This window comes from Vicugna pacos, chromosome 32 (assembly GCF_048564905.1).
Source record: "Vicugna pacos chromosome 32, VicPac4, whole genome shotgun sequence".
In the NCBI taxonomy this organism is placed as follows: domain Eukaryota; kingdom Metazoa; phylum Chordata; class Mammalia; order Artiodactyla; family Camelidae; genus Vicugna; species Vicugna pacos.
In genome coordinates, this window is record NC_133018.1 from 5401845 (window position 1) to 5423187 (window position 21343).

Here is a 21343-nt window from a genome sequence, read left to right on the forward strand (position 1 = left end):
TTCCTGGTGATGTGGAGCGGCAAGGTCAGCAGGGTGGCAGTTGGCAGGGGACCCGGCCAGGGTACCATCCATCATGTGATGCAAGTGCGGCCAGGGAGCGGGGCAGGTCTTGCTGTGCAAGGTGCCTGATAGAGCTGTGTTCGTGGACTGGGAAGGATGCTCACTCTACACTCCCAAAGGAAAAGAATACCAGAAATGACGGGAATGCTTAAGGAGGAATATGTGAACTCAGCACAGGAAACTGTTGGGGGACACGTGGCAGGCCGGCATTGCAGGTGGCAAAACAATTTACCAGAAACCAAGAGACGTTTAAGAACAAAGGAAAAATTTAATAGGTTCGCTGCTACTGGCAACAGCGGGCCACACAGACAAGAGGTGCCTGCGTGGCCACTGGGAAGAACATGCAGGGTCTTTTATTGAGGAAGGGACTGTGAACACAGAGGGACGGGGGAACAGATGTTTGGTTGGCTGTCAGTGAGGCAGGGGGCTTGGTATATGGAGGATCATGGATTTACGACTCCAGTAAGATGGCGACGGGCTGGCACAAGCAAGACAGTGGGATGTGTGACTGACAAGGAGGAGCCGCGGGCTGAGGCAGGTCAGCCTGAGCCACAGTGAGACTAGCCGCTTCCCAGGGCTGTTCATCCTGCCGAGGCAGACACCCATCAGGAATTTCTCTCTGGAAGAGGAACAGGCAGACGCCCAAGGGCTGGAAGTCTGGAGGGCAGGGAGGAGCCCAGGCCGCAGCAGCACCTGCTGGCACCGCAGAAATGTCAGAAGCACATCGGCCAAAATGGGAACGGGGGGGGGGGGATGACAGGAAGCCAGCTTGGTTTTCATCTCTTCACTTTCTACTTCTCTACTTTTTTTTTTCAAAATGAGGGCATGTTACATTTACAATTTATCTAAAGGGAAAAAACAGGAACAGGAATGCTACTTGCTCTAGTGGTGATTTTTTTTTTCATTTGGAAATCAGCTTCCTTCCAGCTCTTGTCATGGCGCCCGCCCATCTCAGTTTCCATTTCAGTCACATGTGTTTGTTCCAACCTCCCTTTCCTTTTAATCTTCCCTATCAGCACATCTTCTTTCTCTGCTTTATTTTCTCTGTGACCAATTAGGGAAAAGAAGCTGCATGTTGGAGAATTTAGCTTTAATGAACACTCACAAGTTGTAAGTATCAAAGGAGGTTGACCAGGCAGCCAGTGCAGACCCTACAGGAAATCACAGCGGACCCAAATGAGTGGCTCCCAGGACAACTTTTTAGAATAAAATGTAGAAACAAGACCTGCAGAGCACTTGCTTCAGATCGCCCTCAGTCCGTTCTGCTCCTCAGTGACTGAGTGGCCTTACAAAGCCACTACCCTCTGCAGGCCTCCGTTTCCCTTTCTGTTATCAACACAGGATGAGCTGATGGAAACTTGGCACATCTCCGAGCCCACAGCTTTCTCCCCATTTGTAACCGTGAGATACACTGACGACATCCATGCCAGACAGAGCTCCCCGAAACTTGGTAGTCAGTAGAGTAAATACATTCGTTGCAATTTCCTCCTGCATCTTCAAGTTACAAAGCTTTTCCTTTTGGTACCTATTCCTGTTGTCAAAGGTGGTCACTCTGTCCCCAGCCTGCAACTCAGGGCCTTCCCGTAGCCTGAGGATAACAGGTCCTGCTTCTCCAGCATCACAGGGTAGAGGCAGGGCCTGGGCTGGGATGGAGCCGAGGATGCGAGGCAGGGCTTTGTCCTGGGCTGCGAGTCTGGACACAGCGAGTCCCACACACTCGCCTGCGGCCTTCTCTCCCCACGATCAGAGCAGACTGCAGCCTCACTGGACGACCCTCGGGGTTGGTGCCGGTTCTGTGCCCAGCTCCCATCCTCAGTCTGTTTGCCGGCTCTCTGGGAACACAGGGTTGGTTTCAGCAAACTGCAACAGCTCTTGCTTTTCCTGTTAGTGCTTCCAGAGTGAAGACAGGTTGGAACTCAGCACCTCATCCAAGGAAGGACGTCTTATTGTTAACCTTTACATCTCAACTTTGATTAAAAACAAATGCCCAGAAATGAATTGAATAGGACTTAGGTATTCTTTAGTAACTGAGCAGGACCCTGGGGGCCTTCCAGGGACAGACCCCTCCCCCATGTCCTCTGCTGCAGCTCCTCCCTGATAACAGTATCTCCTGTATGTTTCCTGAGTGTTTCAGATGCTAAAAACCACCACCAAAGGGAAGCAATTAACTACTTGCTAATGGAGAGAATGTGGCCCCCAGACCTCCTGGTGCCAAGGGCACCATAGGGTTGACCGCCCTTTTACCTCACCATCACCCAATCAGAGAATTGTGCAGGAGCTGATCACCTACCCTAGGACGCCCCTCCCTCCCTGGCCTTTAAAAATGCTTTGCTGAAACCCTTTGAGGAGTTTGGGGGTTTTTCTGGGTATGAGCCATCCCGTCCTCCTTGATCGGCCCTGCAGTAAACCTTCCTCTGCTCCAAACTCCGATGTTTCGGCTTGTTTGGCCTCATGGGGCATCAGCCACAGGAACCTGACTTCAGTAACATTTTGAGCTCCCTGGAAATCACCTACTTAGAGAATATTTTGTTAGATTTCTTTGTTATATCAATTGTTTTGGATTCTTGTTGTGCAACAAGTGTTAGGTGTGGAGGCGTGGTGGGCAGTAGTTACCCTGACATCACACTTTCCCAGATGTATAACCCTGGGCAAACTGCTCAAATTCTCTAAGCCTCAGTTTTCTCATCCTTAAACTGGGGCTCCTGGTAAAGATGAGAACTGCTGCTAAACCAAGAGTGGTGTGAGCAGGGCCCAGTGTGGTACCTGTGGAAGCTGTGCAGCCTCCGGGCCAGCAGGCGCTCCAGCGCCAGCACCTTCTCCAGGAGCAAGCCTCGAACCGCGGTCTCCTCACGGCTGGCGGGGCTGATGCGCTGTGCGGTCAGGCGCCAGACGTGAATCTCGTGCTTCAGTTCTGTGGAATATTACTCAGTCATAAAACAGAATGAAATATTGACATTGCAGTAGCACAGATGAACCTAGACATCATACTAAGTGAAGTAACTCAGATAGAGAAAGACAAATACTAGGTGTCACTTACATGTGGAATTTGAAAAATAATACAAATAAATCTATGTGCAAAACAGAAACAGACTCAAAGAAAACAAATGTATGGTTACCATAGCGGGAGAAGGGAGGGATAAGTTAGGAGTACAAGATTAACAGATACAAAATACTTTATATAAAATAGATAAGAAACAAGGATTTACTATATAACACAGGGAACTATATTCAATATCTTATAATAACCTATAATGAAAATAATCTGAAATATATATATATAACTGAATCACTTTGCTGTACACTTGACTAACAATATTGTAAATCAACTATACTTCAATGTAAAAAATTCTGTAACCATTAAAAGGATAATGAGAAACTACTATGAATGACTTTAGAATAATTATTTCAAAAACTGAGATAAAATGGACAAATTCCTTGAGACGTAAGCCACCAGTGATCACTCAAAAAGAAATAGATAACGTTAATAGCCCTATATCTATAAGGATTTTGAATGTGTAGTTAAAAACCTCTTTGGGGAGAGAGGGTGTAGCTCAAGTGGTAGAGCACATGCTTAGCATGCACAAGGTCCTGGGTTCAATCCCCAGTACCTCCTCTAAAAATAAATAAACCTAATTACCTCCTCCCCACAAAATAAAAAAAAATTAATAAAAAAAGTCACTTGGGAGGAAGGAGGGAAGAAAGAAAGAGAGAGTAGAAAAAGTAGTAGCAATTTTACACCATTTCTTCCAAAAATTTAAAGAGAAGAATATATTTCTATACTCATCCTTTCAGGACAACAAAGACAAGACATTTCAAGAGAGGAAACTACAGATCAATATCCCTAACGTGCACATACAAAAATTCTGTGCAAAAACCCTAACGTCACATACAAAAATTCTGTGCAAAACAGTAGCAAGAAGCAGATGAGCTGATATCTGGTGACCAGAGGGGCAGACTCTGTTGATTATTTGTGCTTTTCAAAAAAATAAACCAAAATCTCTCCCGTTCTTATCACTTAGCAGGCTGACTCATCCTGGACCCTGCCACTGGGGGCCTAGTGACAGTGGTGATGAGCTGCATCAGTCATTGGTGGCGTGGAACACGTGGTCGTCTCTGCATGACAACCAGCAGCTCAGGGCTCTGAGAACTGCTGATGAGCAGGGTGCTGCCAGCCCACAATGGGCACGAGGCCACTGAGATTTCAGAGCTACTTTTTAACTGCAGGGTAGCCAAGCCTATTCTAACACTCTGGATGCCACCACAGACCTTTTGAAACCAAATCTCTGGGATAGGTTTGGAGTAGGGATAGGGTTTGGAGTAGGGCTTGGGAATGTGTAGTTACATCAAGCATCCCCAAATTGGAGGCCCCTATACCCAACAGTGGCCCAGAGTAATTTCCCTGCCTCTGCACTGCTCCCTCTGTGTTGACTTACAGCCTGTCCTGGCGTTGCTGGAGGGTTTCAGCATTATCCAGGTCCCAACCATCCCCTCCCACATCACTCAAAGCTTTTCTCACCTCCTTACTCAGGAAGAGCAGAGGAGTCTACTATGCAGATTTGTTTTCTGTATATCCAAACTCATCTCAAGATAACTCTCCAGAAGAGCTTATTCACAGCACAGAATTCCCAGGGGTGGGCCTCGTCATCTGCATATATAACAAGTATTCCTGGGTCACTCTGATCACCATGGAGGTTGGGGGAGGCTGGGGAGAGGTGCTGCTGTGCCCACACAAGCTTTAAGAGACAGATTAGCCAGTGCGATGGAGCAGTATTCCTAGCTCTCCAAGTATTCAGTTATCTCACTTTACATATACTAAGTGATGATAAAACGTCTTGAACACCTCTAACTGGTTGCTGTGGGCTGAATTCTGTCTCTCCAAAATTCGTATGTTGAAGTCCTAGCCCCCAGGACCTCAGAATGTGACCTGACTTGAAAATGAGGTCATTGCAGATGTAGTTAGTTAAGAGGAAGTCATTAGTATGGCCTCAAATCCAAAATGACTGGTGTCCTTATAAATGGGGGAAATGTGGACACGGACACACACATGAGCGAGTGCCATGTGAATAGGAATATGGTCATCTAGAAGCCAAGGAGAGAGGCCTGGAACACATCCTTCCTCACAGCCAACCAATCCATGACTTTGGATTTCCAGCCTCCAGAACTGTGAGAAAATAGGCCACCTATGGTGGCTTATTAAGACACGTTAACATGTACAGAAATAAACCATCTGTCGATTAAGCCACCCAGTCTGCGGTACTTTGTTACAACAGCTAGCACAAACTAATACACTGGGCAATGACAAAAGTGGATCAAGATATCTCACTGAAAGAACTATTATTTTAAACAAACATTGATTAAAGTTTTCTTCAAAACAGAGAAATAATGGGATTATTTGAAGGTGTCCCCTCCATTATAAAGCTTAAGAAGATAGAGGAGTATTTTTTCTCAAGAAATCCACGTAACCTGCTCTGTAGACCACTAGAATGAAGAATTATCAATGCTGTCAAGAAAACACATTCTTCCTAAATAAAGTAAACTATGCTACATGGCAGGAAGCTTCCGTGGCCCTGCTGCTGAAAGGACTGTCCTGTTTGGCCCCCAGCACCTGTGTCTGTGTTCCCCGTTCCCTCCAGCCCCCAGCACTGGGCTCACCCCCCCACAGTTCAGGGCCTGTTTGGTGAGGCTATGCCCACTCTCCCCTCCCCTTGAGCAGCCGTGCACAGGAAGCTGCCGGCTTGTCTTGCACCTACATCTCCTTCACTCAGAGCTAGGCCAAGTGGCCACCAAGGAATTTCTTGTTGCCTGACTGCATATAAAGAACCATTTTTAAATCCACAAGAACACTCCAGTTTTTGTGTGTGTGTGCAATCAATAAATACTGCCTGAAAGAGAAATTTCTGCTTATCATCCCGTTTCTTTGGTAGAGATGGATGACTAAATTCTGTTAAGAATACGCTTGTTTAACATAGATGACTCTTGAGAAACTAGAACAAAGAGAGTCAAATTCTGAATACAAAAGTCACGCAGGAAAGAAAGGCAGATCTGCCTTGTGTCGGCTCCATCTGATGAGCAGGAGGGCTGGTGGGAACACACAGATTCCCAGCTATTTACATGGAAATGAATAAAGATCAGGAAGACTGAAGTCAGAGGTCAGAAGAGTAACACAGGATGAGGGAGGCGAACACACAACCTATAAAAGCTCTGTGAAGTCACCACGAACCACGTGAGGGAGAGGTTCCCACCCTCATCACTCCGCTCCTGGACCCCAGTGGGCCCCGTTACCTGGGCAACCTGTGCAGGGCCCGGCTAAGCAGCGGCTGGCTGCTTCCCAAGTAACCTACTGCTTTTAATATAAGCTGATCAGCAATGTTCTCAATAAAAAACATGTACTAAAACTTTTAAGTGAAGAAAATGTAAAACCATGAGATGGCCACGAGCCCTCTCCCTCCTGGTCACTGTCGCACCAGAACGATCTTTTTTTTTTTTTAATTGAAGTATAGTCAGTTACAACGTGTCAATTTCTGGTGTCCAGCACAGTGTCACCAAAACGACCTTGATGAACACGGTGTTTTATCCCCTGTGCTGGACTGTGTTGCCATTTGTGTAATCACATTTGGACTCAAACCACGACATATTAGAGCACTGCGGTCTGTCTACAAGCCACGTGGTTTGTGGTGTGTACACATGGTTTAACGTGTCATGACGTGCAAACTGAGCGGTGGCCACTGCTTCCCACACTGCACGCTCTAGAACACCAGAGGGGCACAGCTCACGGGTTTAAAGCCCCTGAAAGCTCCCTGCATGCCAGAGGCAGACGGGGGCACACTGAGTGCGCGGTGTCCCAGCGACCGACACTTCGCTGAGGTCATATATGTGATTAACCTCCTGCCTTTCTGTGGCAACTCCCCCCGGGGTGGGGGGAAATATATATATATGTATATTGTGGCAGTAAACTCTGAGGCTATGGGAGGAGGCACTTCCACTCACCAACAATCTCACTGGGCTCCTTGTTATAAAGCTTTTTGTTCCAGTAGAGGAGCCTGAGGAGCGGAAAGGAGAACAAGAGAACGAAGCAAATCCCAGCGAACATGTGTGCTGTGAATCCGGCGAAGTCCAGGCCCTAGAAACAGCAGAGGAGAAATGAAACCACAGATGGCCCCTCCCGAGGTGCGGGCATCAGGGGGCAGGGGTCCAGGGAGGGCTGAGCGCCAGGCCTGCCACGTGGCAGGCTTCAGCTGGGGGGCTGTGTACCCAGCACGGAGCCCACTAAACAACAGGCACTCTTCACCACGGTTTTTTTTGGGGGGGGAGGGGTTGGAGGAAGGCAATTAGATTGACAGATTGATTGATTGCTTGATTTCTTAACGGTGTTACTGGGGATGGACCCCAGGACCTCGTGCAGGTTAGGCACACGATCTACCACTGCGCTATATCCTTCCCCTCAAATAGTGTTTTGCTTTGTTTTTCAGTTTTGGTCACCTGAGGAATCTCTTTTCACTTGTTTTTGGAGAAGTCCATTTTTTATTTTAATGGAGCGACTGGGGATTGAACCCAGACCTCGTGCAGGCTAAGCATGTGTGCCACCACTGAGCTATCTACCCTCCCCTTCACTGCGATTTTGAAACCATTCAGGATTTGTCTCTTTCATATTGAAAGGCCAATTCTTACCTGAATGACAGGCAACCTGAGGAAGAAACAACGTCACACCTAATCCCAACCTCAGCCGGATCTACCTGTCACCACCGGACTGACACGTCCCCCCACGATCCGGTGAAACAGGACGGAGGGGAACAAAACGTAAAACTACGAGGCGATATTCACCCATTTAAAGTAAATTGGGTTTTATAAATATTTCATTTAAGTCACTGCCATCAATCTGAAAGAGCACCCCATGGCCGGAGAGCACAGCCCTCCGCAGGTCACCCAGTGGCCATCGGGACTGAGGCCCCCTCAGGGTTTCCCAACCGGCCTTGGGGTCCCAGGCAGGTGCCTCCTCCCTTCCCTTACACTTCCTTGGCCTGCCTGTGAGCTACCTGCCTCGGTCAGCCGCTGAGGACATCTTTGTGGATGGATGAAGTCCCCACTGGGTTAATTTGTCAGGGAATAGGTCAGCAGTATCACTGGTCAGTTTTGTCCTTTCTTTCAATCTGTGCTTAAACCTTCCGCAAATATGGGTGTGTGCCCCTGAATCTCTAGCAGGACAGACAAGGCTGCTGTCCCCAGGAAGCGGCCGTGAGAACCATCTTCTCACTGGTGAGAACTCCAGGTCTTTCCTATTATGTTAATGGACCGCTGATGCCACAAAAAAGGGTCAGAGGGGCAATGACAAAACACTGGGGGACCCCCAGGCAGGAAGGACCATGGGGATGAGGCCAGTGTGGTCCAACAGAACCCAGGCATCCTGGCTCTGCACTTGGGGACCTTTGGGGGACGCACATGAGGGTAGGGAGTGTAGGTCCCAGGGGACATTAGTGATGACTTTGAGAGACCACGCCCAAGTCAACAGTTGGAAAGCCCACCTTCTACAGGACTGAGTTGGAAGGAGTGATTTAAATTATATTAATTGTTTTTATTAAAATGTGCTTATTTGGCTCCCTCAGTTCCAGAAAAGATCTGAAACCATTTATAATATTGCTAAAGATACAATATAACTTAGAAGCCATTATTAGTAAGCTGCGTCAAAATTTCGGCTTGCCAGCGTGCAATGACCTGAAGCTCTTAATCTCTCACAGCCACCTGCACATCCAGTGGCTGCCCTTGAAAACAGCATCTGAGTAACGGATGGAGCTCTGTGAGGGGACTCGTACACAGACAGCAGCGAGAGCTCCCGAAGGTGGGACTCACGGTGTGACCAGAGGCAAGTTCGTGTGCCTGATACCCCATGAGGCCAAACAAACGGAAAGATTGGAGTTTGGAGCAGAGAAAGGTTTACTGCAGGGCCGAGCAAAGAGGACAGGGTGGCTCATGCCTAAGAAAACCCCGAACTCCCTGAAGGACTCCTGGATTAGAGACACTTGTCACCAAGAAGGGACCTGATTAAAGTCCAGCCAGGAGGGCCACTGGAACAACAAATGCCCCATGTAGGGGAAAGTCCACCAGGACCCTGCCCGATATGCAAATGAGAGGCTACTGGAAGCAGGCCTGCCCCCAGTCCCAAAGGGGGCTTGGGGCTCCCAAACCAATGAAGGCCAAGAGGACCGAAGACTGACAGGCCCAGGACCCCCCCTGGCTCCCAAAGGACACTGGTCATTTCTCCAGAGGACTCTAGGGTAACCCCTGGCATGGCAGGTAGGAAAGTGTTTTCTTACTAGATATGGAGGCCACCTACTCTGAGCAGACTGCTTTCCCTGGACCCTTGTCCTCCCAATCCTGTACAATAATGGGGATGTACAGAAGGCCCCACACCAAGCAATTCACCACCCTTCTCCCCTTAGCTGCCTGCTAGAAAATTTTACCTCTGCACATGAGTCTCTGCTCATGTCTGTGTGCCCTGTCCCCTTGCCGGGAAGGGACTAAATTCCAGACAATAGTCCAATTCAGAGACCTTTAATGGGGACGGCACCCACCAAGAAAAATGCCTGCTCTTGGCCATGGGAGCCTGCCTCAGTCCCAAGCCAAAGGAGGCCTGAGAGAACCCACCCACCTGAGAGAACCCCGCTGTCGGGGACACTGTGGTCCCTGGCAGAGCTTCTATTGTCAGGCTCCCTTTAGAAATGAAACTGAGACAGGAGGGAAGGGGCCAGGGCACAGCCATTCAAGAAACGGCAGCAATTAACACCAAAATGGTGAAAGATTCAACTCCCAGTCGGCCTTCTGAGTGAGACAGACTGCACTCTGTGGAGTGTGTATCTCTCTAAATAAATTTGCTTTCACTTAAAAAAAAAAGTGAAATTTTAAACCATATTTTCTTCAAATGTGGTTTTCGGTCCCCCTCTCTCCTTCAGGGATTAGCTCTACAGATACATTAGGCCACCTGAAGTTTTCCCCTTAGCTCATTAATGCTTTTTGTTACTTACTATCTTTTCACTGTTTTATTTTGCATCCATGTCTGCCAGCTCACTAATTTTCTTCTGCAATTCCTAATTTGCTGTTAATCCTAACAGGAGATTTTTATCTCATACAATATAGTTTTTATTTCTAGAAGTTTCATTTAGGCCCTTTTTTTTTAATATACCTTTCCTGTTTCTGCTTAACTTAATAGAACATCTCAAATACAGTTTTAAAAACAGCTTTAATGCCCTTGTTTATTACAGATTCTAACGCCTAGGTCTATTCTGGCTTGACTTCAAATGGTTCATATTCGCCTTGTGATGGGTCAAATTTTCTTGCTTCTTTGTGTGCCTGGTAATCTTTGACTGGATGCCAGACATTGTGAATTTTACTCTGTGTGTTGTCGAATATTTTTGTGTTGCTATAAATATTCTTTAGGTTTGTTCTTGGATGCAGTTAGACTACTTAGAAACAAGCTGATTATTCTGGGTCTTTAAGATTTATTAGGTGGGACCAAGGCATTGTTCAGTCTAGACATAATTACTCGCCAACGCCAGGTAAGACCCTTCAGAGCACTCTAGCCGAGGCCTCAGGAATCAGAGGTTTCCAGGCCTCCTGGCAGAACAAGCACTGCTCCCAGCCCTGTGTGTACCAAGCTCTGTTCCTTCTAATCATTTTGGGTTGTTCTTTCCCTGGGCACAGGTCGTCTCCCTCTGCAAATCTTCTGGGCTTCTCTCTCTGTGCAGTTCTCTCCTCTCTGGGGCTGTGTCTTTCAAATTCTAGTCGCCCTGGTGTCTCCAGACTCAGTTCTAGCCCCTCAACTCAGGGAGCCTGGGGGGACTCCCATGGGTTCCCTCTCCCTGCACTGCATCCTGGAAGCTCTCTCAGGTAACTGAGCTGGAGCAGTCACAGGCTCACCTATGCTTTGTTTCCCATTTCTCAGGGATCACTATCCTTTTTGCCTGATATCCAGTATCTTGATTACCATTGTCTGAATCTGATTTGTTTTGTTTTTCGGATTCTGGTTTATTTATCTTTTTGGATGTCTCAAGCAGGAGGGTAGGTCTGGTCCCTCTTACTCCATCTTGGTCAGAGCAGAAATTATCTTTTTTAATCCATGCATGCTCACATGCAAACATTCTTGGAGACTATACGCAGCAAAATATTAAGCGGATTTATCTCTGGGGGGGTTATCACAATTTTTTATTTGTGTGCGTGTTATTTCTATTTTCTAAAAATAAATGGATTACTGTAGAATAAAAATAATAAAACAGCATTTTTCTCTAAAAATAGTTCTCTCCCACGTGGATGCAGCCAATCCTGGGTGACAGATGCCCCTAAGACAGAGCGCAGGGCTCTGCTACCTTCTGATACGTCACAGGGTGACGTGACTGCAAGCACCCACTCTCCCACTAAACTACGCTCTCCCCCCAAGACTGATGAGGTGTTGCAGGCAGTTTCTCAGAGCAACCAGTATTAAAGGTTAGCCAAAGTATCTGAGTTATACTTTGAATCTCCAGAACATGTTGGGCCCACAAAATGACCATTGACAGCTTAGGCCCATGAACTCTCAAAGGCTCACATATTTTTATGAAAGACAGCATGTACATATAAAAACATACTGACACACTTCACGGACACACACGCATAAACGTCTCATCTATAATAAATGACTCCAATTCAGAAGCATTTTTACTGACACTTCAGAGAAGAGAGACTGAGAAAATTCATGTCCAAAGAACAGCAAATGAAAATTAATTATATAATTTAATTTTAACTCTAAGATGTGTAAAATACCATTTGCACTCTTTCTTTAATACTTTTTATTTTAGTGGACAAAGAAATTATATATTAATGTTTATAAGCACTTTCAAAAAAAAAAAACCCTAAAAAAATCCCTTCATTTTCTGACCCTTTAAAAAAAATCTTAAGTTCTTCATCAGTGAATTTATCCACCTCAGTTGAAAAGTGAGGTCATTTTATTCTTAATATTAGTTGGAAGAAACCTCAGTTCCCACTTGGAGACTATAGTATAATATAATATACTATGTTTAATATAATATACTAAATAGATCATGTTATTCAATCATTTTCTTAAATAGTTATCAGAATGGCAATGAAATCAATTAGGACCACTCCCCTGTACATTGCAGCTCAGTCACTTGAACTCCCACGCTCCAGGTGACTGGAGCACTCTAAAGAGGTGACATCCACACGGGGGAGGATGTTACTAACTGTGCAAGTAAGTTGGAGTCTGCATTTATTGGAAGCCACACCATTATAATGATACATACCATCTTCCTCAGCTCCTGGTTGGAAACAATAATGACATTTGGCGGGTCCCCAATGGCGGTAGCAGCCCCTCCAATGTTCGTGAAGATCACTTCTGCAATCAGGACTTGTCTTGGATCAAGGTTGAGCACCTCACACAATCTGTCATGAGTTGTAGGGGAAGAAAACAGTCCCACTATTCACATTGTGAAAGGCCCATGTGCGAACTAAAGATTTTTAAAGCACTTGCTCGTACAAGGGCGGGGTGTGCATGCGTGCACACACACACACACCCCCTCCGGTGAGAAGGGCAATGCTGAGGGATAAACTGACAAGAATGCTAGAGAGTTACGGGATACAGCGGACTCTCCGAATTACATTTCTCAGAAAGTTAACCTGCAACCCATCTGAGCCATCCAGGTGAAGATGTCCTCCTGCCCCACCCTGCGCAGGTCTGGAGGGAGCACTCGGGGTGCAGGTCCTCAGTGCAGGGCAGGCGCAAGCACAGGTGAACTCGCGCTGGCCCCCTGCAAGTCAGGGTGGAGACAGAGCAGAAGGCACCACTGCCCAGTGGCTCACACCACGCCTGCCAGCCTAGTGACTTACCCACCTTCCCTTCTAAATGCTGAGGCCCTGAGCGGTCCCCTGGCCCCTTCCCTTTAACTACTGCCTGTAGACTTCTTCCTTAAGCAACACACACTTTACAGCAGAGGCTCTCCACCTGGCTACATGCTAGGTTTGTCTGGGAACCTTGAAAGTCCTGTGCCAAGCTCGCGACAGACCAATCCCTGGGGGCGGGCCGGGGCAGCAGCGTTTACAGCTCCCCAGGGGGTGTCCAGTGAGCACACAGTTGAGTAAAGAAAGTTTAGGAAATGAGACAGGAGGGAAGGGGGCAGGGCACAGCCATTACAAGAATGACACAGCCATTAGCACCAAGATGGTGGAAGGTCCAACTCCCAGTAGACCTTGAGCCTCAGTGCACACTCATTGTAACCCAATAGCTCCTCAATGTCTCTCCCACAGGTGCCAGGACCGTTTTAAAGGCTGATCATAAAAGATCAAAAAGTGGATGATGGCTCAGGTCCTGGGAATCCCAGCTTCTTCCCCAAAGTAATTGGAATAATCCTGCCACTTGTTAGCATATGAAGTTACTGAGCCCATAAAAACTAACAACCTGGCACCTCGTGGCCTTTCTCTGGCCTTCTGGGACAGCCCGCACTCTGTCTGTGGAGTGTGTATCCCTCTGAATGAATCTACTTTTACTCTACTGTGGCTTTCTCTTGAATTCTTTCTGGCATAAAGCCAAGGACCCACACTTGGTGGGGCACACCCCAGGGACTCACCCGAGACCTGAGACGCGGCCATCCTCTTGCCCCTCATTTTTCCTGTATCAGAAACACATCAGGGTGTCTCCTGCACCAGCCCATCACGGCGCCCACTTCCATGCAGAAACTGGGCCCTGGGTCTCAATCTCGGGGGCAGGGGGCCCTGCTGCACTCAAGGGTCCTTCCCACCATCTCCACGCTCAGAGCACAGCCAGCAGCTCGCCTGAGGGGGACCAGCCTACAGAGCAGAGTGAGAGCTGAGAAGGGAGCGGTGCACGGGGACCAGGGACATGAGTCCAGAAAGAAAGGATCAGACTCCGAGCAGCAGCAGCAGCGGCTCTCAGCTGAGGAGGCCCCAGGAGCTGCTTCTAGTAAGAAAAGGACTAGTGTGTGTCCACCAACAACGCAGGACCTGGCTGTCTAACTGTAAAGCCTACGTCGCTCAGGCTAGACGAGACAGCTTAAAGAGTCGTGAAGAATACGGTGGTATAAACAGTGAGCCCGAGGCACACTAACTCCTCAGTCTTGAAAGACGTAATTTTTAGACTAATAAATGGAATTGCCACTCTCATATAAAATCACAAAGCCCGTTCCTGGAACAGAGAGGATGCAAACAGACCCCAGCAAGGCAGAGACGACCCTGGGCTGTCCAGGCTGCACAAGGACGCTGGGGGTGTGGGTCACACCCTCAGAGAGTGGAGCGACACACTGGGGTCTGGTGCATCGTGTGTGGCTGTCACACCAGCGTCAGCAGCAGACGCCCCTAGTTGGAGGGGGTGGGTGTGGACGGCCTCTTGTCCCCTGAGGGATCCTAGGTGCAGAGTTGGGTGTAGCGTGCGCTACAGTGTACAACACCCTCCATCCCGCATTTACCCTCAGAAGAACCCTGGGTACTGGGAGGTGCCACATCCCCTGTGCAGGGAGGCTGAGTCCAGCATCCCTCACCCCGAATTCATGCCTGCATATGGACCAGGATAATGTGGCCAAGATTGCTGAAGCCTGGGCATCAGCCAGACTCCGGACACTGCAGGCCACATCCCAGGGTGCTGCTCGCTCCACGCTTCCTCCTCCTCTCCCCACCTCACACTCCAGCCCACTCCTCCTCAGAGGGTCACCACTCCTCCAGCACCAGAGGCGTGGCCCAGAATGAGCACGGAGCCCTGTAGGCAGCCCCTTTGCTGGTGACATTCACATGCGCAGGGGAATCTCCTGTCTGGCAAAATCCTCAGAACACGAGTTGGGAGTAACCCCTTTGATGGTACAACCCAGATCAGTGCAGCTGAAGAGACCTGTCTAAAGGCCCTCACTACCTGGCTTCCCAGAAACCACCGGGCGTGTCCCCGGCGTCCCCTCAGTTTCCCCAGGACCAGCCAGCACCAGCACACGATGGATCTAAGGAAGGGAAGACCATGCGTGATAAGCTGGGAACCATCCTTAAAATAACAAACATGAAGTGTAGATACAGGTGTCCACGGCCTTGGAGGCGCCCCACAACGACTGGGCCAGAGCCCAAGCCCCAGGAGGCTCCAGGCAGTCGGCCTCCTGTGCTCGGTGAACGTCAAATGAGTAACTGGGTGGGATTAGAAGCAGCAAAATGGAATGAAATGGAATTTTCCTTTCCCAAAGTTACCTGGCAAGGCCTTGGCAGGCCAGGTCCTGGGAGCCTCCAGTGAGGAGCCTGCCAGAGCAGGACAGCGGCCCCACCTCCCACCTTCCGGCTGAGCGCCCCATGGAGCACGTGGGCTAGACCTCCTGGTCCCTGACGGTCTGTCCCGCAGGACACAGGGGCCCGTGTCTGCGGACTCCTGCAAGCATTTCTGCTGCCACCACTGCTGCTGTCACAGCCATGCAGGCAAAGCCACGGTCCCAGCGGGTGTGCAGGCTGGCCTGGGCACACGGGAGGAGGGCAAGGTCAGGAGCCCGCACACGCCTGACGCCCACGGCGGCCCCTCCGCATACCTTATGGTCACAGGAGTGAAGAGGAGGGCAGTGGTGACATTGTCCAGGAAGGCAGAAAGGACGGCGGCGATGAGACACAGCATGATGATCATGGCCCACACCCGGCCCCGGGACAGTCGGTACGCCTGGGACACGAAAAAGAACAAGCCAGGATCAGTGGGGCCAAAGAACTGATGTGACTTTTCATTAGGGTCTCTAAGAACTAAGGGTCTAAATAAACATCATCCGGTGAAATTAAAACTTAGACCCAAGGACGCAGTAGGGCAGGGATGGCTGGACTTGGACGTTCTAAATCCACCCTGGCCCGCATTCCTTCCGTCCGATTCTCCTTCACGCCGCCCCGTGATGGTCCAGTTGCCACAAGGAGGTGGCCCACCACCACTATAACCCCCAGTCTTTCACACACTCCTTCTGGCTGGACAGCCTGGGCTGCGACATTGGATCCACCTGACCCTAGAGTTGCTGATCTTTGGCGATCTGGGGGGTACTTTTAGTACCGAGGCATTGGGAGGAGGAGGCCAGGTAGCTCCGGCAAGGTGCAAGATGGTTCACAAAGACGGCAAAAATCACAGCACGGTTCTGTCATTCAGAGTTTGCAGAGCGCTTTGCTGAGGACATAATTTTTTAAAAGAACTTTTCAGTTTCCAAAAAAACAAAAATTCAAGCCCAGAATTAGCCTTTGCATTAGCAAAGCTCTCCTCCTGCCAACCCTGAGAGACAGGACCAGGACAGATTCTGACAGTCGCAACTTGCTGGTGGGTTTCCCAGGGTTCCAGTGATAAAAGTGAATGTTTCTAGGTTCAAAGTTTAGAAAGCAGTCATTGAAACGATTTCATCAAAAAGCAAAGTAATCAGAAGCTGATGCCTTGAAATCTTTAGATGCTCAGAGAGCAAAACAGTTTTAGTGCATAGCTCTCAACCTGCCTATTTAAAGAATGTCAGACACTCAGCTGGAGCAGACTTCTCCCTGGTCCCCTTCCTCCGGGACTGCTGAGAAGCTGAAAGCACTGCTCAGAGCCACCCGACACAGGATGGCAACTCTACCCAGACTTGCAGCAGTGATTTTGAAAAAGAAGATAGAATTTTTAAATACTTTCTTTAAATAGCAGTTTTCTTCACTACATATGTACCAGTAGAAAAATAAACACGTAAGAAATACGTCAACCAATTCATACATAACCATTAAGTGCTACATCAAACCTACCTTTACAGCGCAGTAATCAAAAAATCCAGTTTCTGAAAATATGGCTACTAAGATCATCTGTGGGGGAAAAGAAGAAAAAAAGAGGCAAGGAGAATGTTTCAGCAGAGTAGCATCCTGAAACGACACCAGAGGGGTCACTTACAAATCTGAGCTCTGGCTTCCTGAAAGCTGCCCCCTCATCAAGCCTCTCGCTCTCCTGCTGAGGGCGGTCCGCTGACTAAATCGCTGAGTGGGGACCCTGAGCCCCTTGCTCACGGGTTTGCACTTGTATATTTGTCCAGGGGCATGTGCCCAAGGTACATTATCATTCCACCCGATCTTCACAGCGAACATCGGTGTTATTATTACTCTCTGTCTCATAGACCAGGAAACCGACGAGCAGAGATGGGAGGTGACTCACAGTCACAAAGCTAGAAGCAGGGAAGGAAGTGGGCCAGCACGTGGCCTTCTGCTCCTAAATGTCCACACAAGCAACAATTAAACATTTTAATGGGGAAGAACGTATAGCTCAGCGGTAGAGTGCCTGCTTGGCATGCAAGGTCCTGGGTTCAATCCCCAGGACATCCATTAAAATAAGCAAGTAAATAAATAAACTAATTACCTCCCCTCCAAAACAAAAACAAAAACAAAAAATGAATAAATAAATTAAAGATTTTTAAAAAACGTTTTAAGACTTTTATACTGGGTTAAATTTCGTTTCCTAAAATAATGTAACAGATTTTTGTCACTGATTTGATTAAGACACGCAAGTAAGAGTAGTTACACTGAAATGATTATTCCCTGGGTTGTGTACGGACCCGGGGGCTTACTGGCGTGCATGTTTCTAGTGATGACATTGAGTTGGTGAGAATAACCATCACAGTCAGTAACAAAAAGGAACGTCCCATTTATTCTAAGTCTAATCAACCAGACACCTCAACCAACCTGAACTTTCTAGAAGATTGTCTATTCCACCCCCTTAAATGGTGGTGCACCGTGTGTTGAACTTGCAGTGAGAAGATGCAGGTTCAAATGCCAAGCCTGCCCCTCAGGAGACGTTTAACCTTCAGCAAAAAAATGTGTTTAATTCTCTGCACTTTAGTTTTCTCGCCTCACCTCTGAATGTCTGTTCCTTATAAGATGGTTGTGAAAATTCAACAGAATTATGTAAATTAAAGTACTTAGAAAATAGTGGGCCCAGTACTGTCTTTCAAAGAAACCATGCAAAACAGAACACGTCCCAAAATTAATTTAGCCCAGTACCAACACCTGCGTTGTCTAAAGTGACCACCACGTTCATCCTAACCCAAATGGCCACGTGGATGGGCAGGTCCTGCGTGGTCTTCCACTGTCGTGAGGAAGCTGTGCCCCACGACTGCTGCCAGAACCCCCAAGAGAGCCTGGAACTCAGGGCCTGGGCAAGCGGCCCCATGGGTGATGGACTGGCATGAACTAGGATGAAAACGGAAGGGCCTGGCTTTATAGGCTGTCTTTGCACCTGAAGTCCTAGCATCACAGAACCTTACTGAGCTGATTCCAATTGAAAAAAATTAAACCACTCACATGTTGAAATCCTAAGCCCCCAGCAGCTCCAAGTGCGGTGACTACATCAAGGGGGTAATTAAATTAAAATGAGGCCCTCGTCCAGTATGACTGGTGTCCTTATAAGAAGAGGACAGAAGCCTCAGAAAGAAGAAACCAGCCCTGCTGGCACCCTGACCCTGGACCTCTAGCCTCCAGAACTGGGAGGAAACGCACGTCTGCTGTTTGAGGCACCCAGTCTGTGGTACTGCGTTACGGCACTCCAGCAAACTAACACCAATCGCTGAAGTTTAAAAAAAAACTCATTTTATAGAACATCTGATACGCCTTCCACCTTCCTCCCATACGCCCAAACCCCACAGCCTTTTCGGGACCCAACACAACTGTTAGCTCCTCTGTAGAAGCCTAAGTTCAGAGCATCGACCTGCCTCCCACACTACACCCACAGGAGAGGCAGCCAGTCTGGGTCCCACTGAAGCCTGGAGCAGCAGGCCCCCCACAGTGCCAGGGTGAGGAGACTGTTAGCAGGGAAATGAGAGTACATAATGACCTCCTTCACACAGGGTGAGTCCTCGAGCCCAGAGAGGGAAGACCCTCCTTCAGATCATGGAGCTGTGGGGTCTGTTCAAGAATGCATGAGCTGGGGGGGTGGGGACGGGGTACAGCTCCGTGGTAGAGCGCATGCCTAGCAGGCATGAGGTCCTGGGTTCAATCTCCCGTATCGTCATTAAATAAATAACAGTAATAAATAAACCTGATTATCCTCCCAACCAAGAAAAAAAATAAACAACACATGAGCCATTCCCACTGCTGTTCAGACCCTTGTCAAACTCCACGTACTCAAAGTTGAATCTATCTATGATTCATGTTCCACACTCACCCACTAGTGCGTCTTAAAGTTCCCTTCCTACAGGTGGATTTGGTGACACCTCACAGCACATAGGACACAATGGCCCCTTGACAATGATAAATAAGGGATGACTTCTTCATTTCTTCCTTTATCCATATAATTAAAGGTACTTTTCCAATCACTGAAAACCTTGTATGGTTCATTTGCTTAGGACATCCCATTTTAAATTTTAAGGACAGTAACTTGAAACTTTGCTTAATTTGCTAAATGACCATGATTTCACTATCAGGCAGGCTTTAGACTAAAATTTTCCAGCTAACTCACCAGAGCACTAATCATTCCACTCCTCCACAGGAGAAATTAGCTAGACCGCACAAACACTTCTCAGTCAAGCCCTAACTGTCAAGCAGCACGGTGTCTTTAAGAATTAGTTGCAGAAGAGGGGGAGGGCGTAGCTCAGTGGTACAGCGCGGGCTGAGCACGCACGAGGTCCTGGATTCAATCCCTCCCCAGTGCCTCCACTAAAATAAGTAAGTAAATAAATAAACCTGATTACCTCCCCCCAAACAAACAAACAAAACAACAACAACAAGGAATTAGCTGCAGCAGCAGCAAGAGAGAAGTCGCAGGTTGCCGCAGGCTTGGAGCCCTGTCCCGCTGGGAGGCTGCCATTACCATTCCAAACAGCAGAGCCAGGGTCTCGAAATCAATCCACTCCACCACGTGGGTCAGGCTGGGCCTCTGCAATCAAAGCACAAACCCGCCCGTTAGTCCCGGACATCAGCCTCCTGTGGCCTTTTACGTCAAACCCACTCGTTGGGCCAGAGTCGAAAATCACACCACCATCCACTTGCTTTTGAAGTCAGATTATGTCATCAATGAAAAATACTCATAATGAAAGCATTATAATGTCAAACCTACGCACTTAGTACTAAGAAAAGCAGATGTCTTAAACCTGGCCCCGTCCCTGCAGGGAAGGCCGGGTCACGGGGAACTGGGAGGCACAGAATTCCGTGAAGCGAGGGCACCCGGAGAGCCTGGTTGTTGGACAAGGACCGCGTGATGGTCCAGGTGGCCTCCCGCAGCACGTGCCACGAGCCACGTCAGTGATTTCTAAAATTAAGTAACTACCACTACACTATTTCTTAATTATTAAAAATAACAGTGATTTATGTGTCAGTGTTAGGATTCTGGGACATTTCACCCTTAGGGTTAGTGTTTGTTTACACCAACTCTAACCAAGAAAAAAAAAAAACTATAAATAACTAACCGAACATAGCCCCACACAGATTTTTAAACCAGTCAGTATTCTTTGGTTGACTGCACAGCCTTTAGTAGCAGTTTTCAGAACAATCCGTGGGCTCCCACAGAGTTGTTTTCACTCCAGGTTCTGTGTGTTGCCACGTGGTCCGTCCCAGCATTCCTACCTAAGCAGCTCTGGCCTCCAACCTCGGCGGGCACTCGGCCTCTCCTGCCTCCCCATGTCCATCCTTATGTCCCCGCTGGACAGACATGCTCAGAGCCTGAGGGGGTGCAATCACCGCCCACACATGCACCTCCAGGGATGCCCTGATTTCTGCCTGGTACAGAACCGTTCCCCCACCACCACCTCACTATCTCCCACCGCTCTGCTCCAGCCAGGATGGCCTCCTCCAGGTACCAAGGGCCGACAGCATGCAGGACCAGCTCTAACGTGGCTCAGCTACATGGCCTAGGCAAAGGCGTGACCACCATGAGCCTTTCCTCAGCGAGGATGAAGGATAACGCCGCTGGGATGCGTGACAAAGTCAATGTTAATTACTTGTCTGCGCTGTGAAGTCTGTCCATGCCTCTAGCACAGTTCCCAGGGGAAACGTGAAAACAGTACATGAAAATTAAAAGCACCAGCTAACGCCTAATTCTTGGACTGTCTTTGAATCTGGCGCTCTATTGAGGGCTAAGCCTTCGACTCAAAGCATCAAAACTTACATCGCCAATCACAGCCAGGGCTGCTAACGCCGCAAGGGAACCCAACATAGCTGCCAGGGTTCTGTGAACGATCTGGAAAGAAACACAGAAAATTACTGCATTCTAATCCACAGGGGTTCAAAACACACAGAAGCCGGTTTTGGTATAAGTATCTGTCAAGACTGGCCATCCTATACCATCTCTACTGGGACAATA

General features: G+C 48.3%; 1 protein-coding gene across 1 annotated transcript in view; it reads right to left on the reverse strand.

The window, feature by feature from the left end:
• LOC102543550 (P protein-like) overlaps nt 1-21343 on the reverse strand; it is a 127218-nt gene that overhangs the window by 70537 nt on the left and 35338 nt on the right. The window contains exons 6-12 of the mRNA XM_072952828.1: nt 21149-21220; nt 19856-19921; nt 16810-16866; nt 15606-15730; nt 12345-12483; nt 7048-7180; nt 2824-2971 (exon numbers count right to left, since the gene is read on the reverse strand). Coding sequence (XP_072808929.1) covers nt 2824-2971; nt 7048-7180; nt 12345-12483; nt 15606-15730; nt 16810-16866; nt 19856-19921; nt 21149-21220 — 740 coding nt within the window. The remainder of the gene's footprint in view (nt 1-2823; nt 2972-7047; nt 7181-12344; nt 12484-15605; nt 15731-16809; nt 16867-19855; nt 19922-21148; nt 21221-21343) is intronic.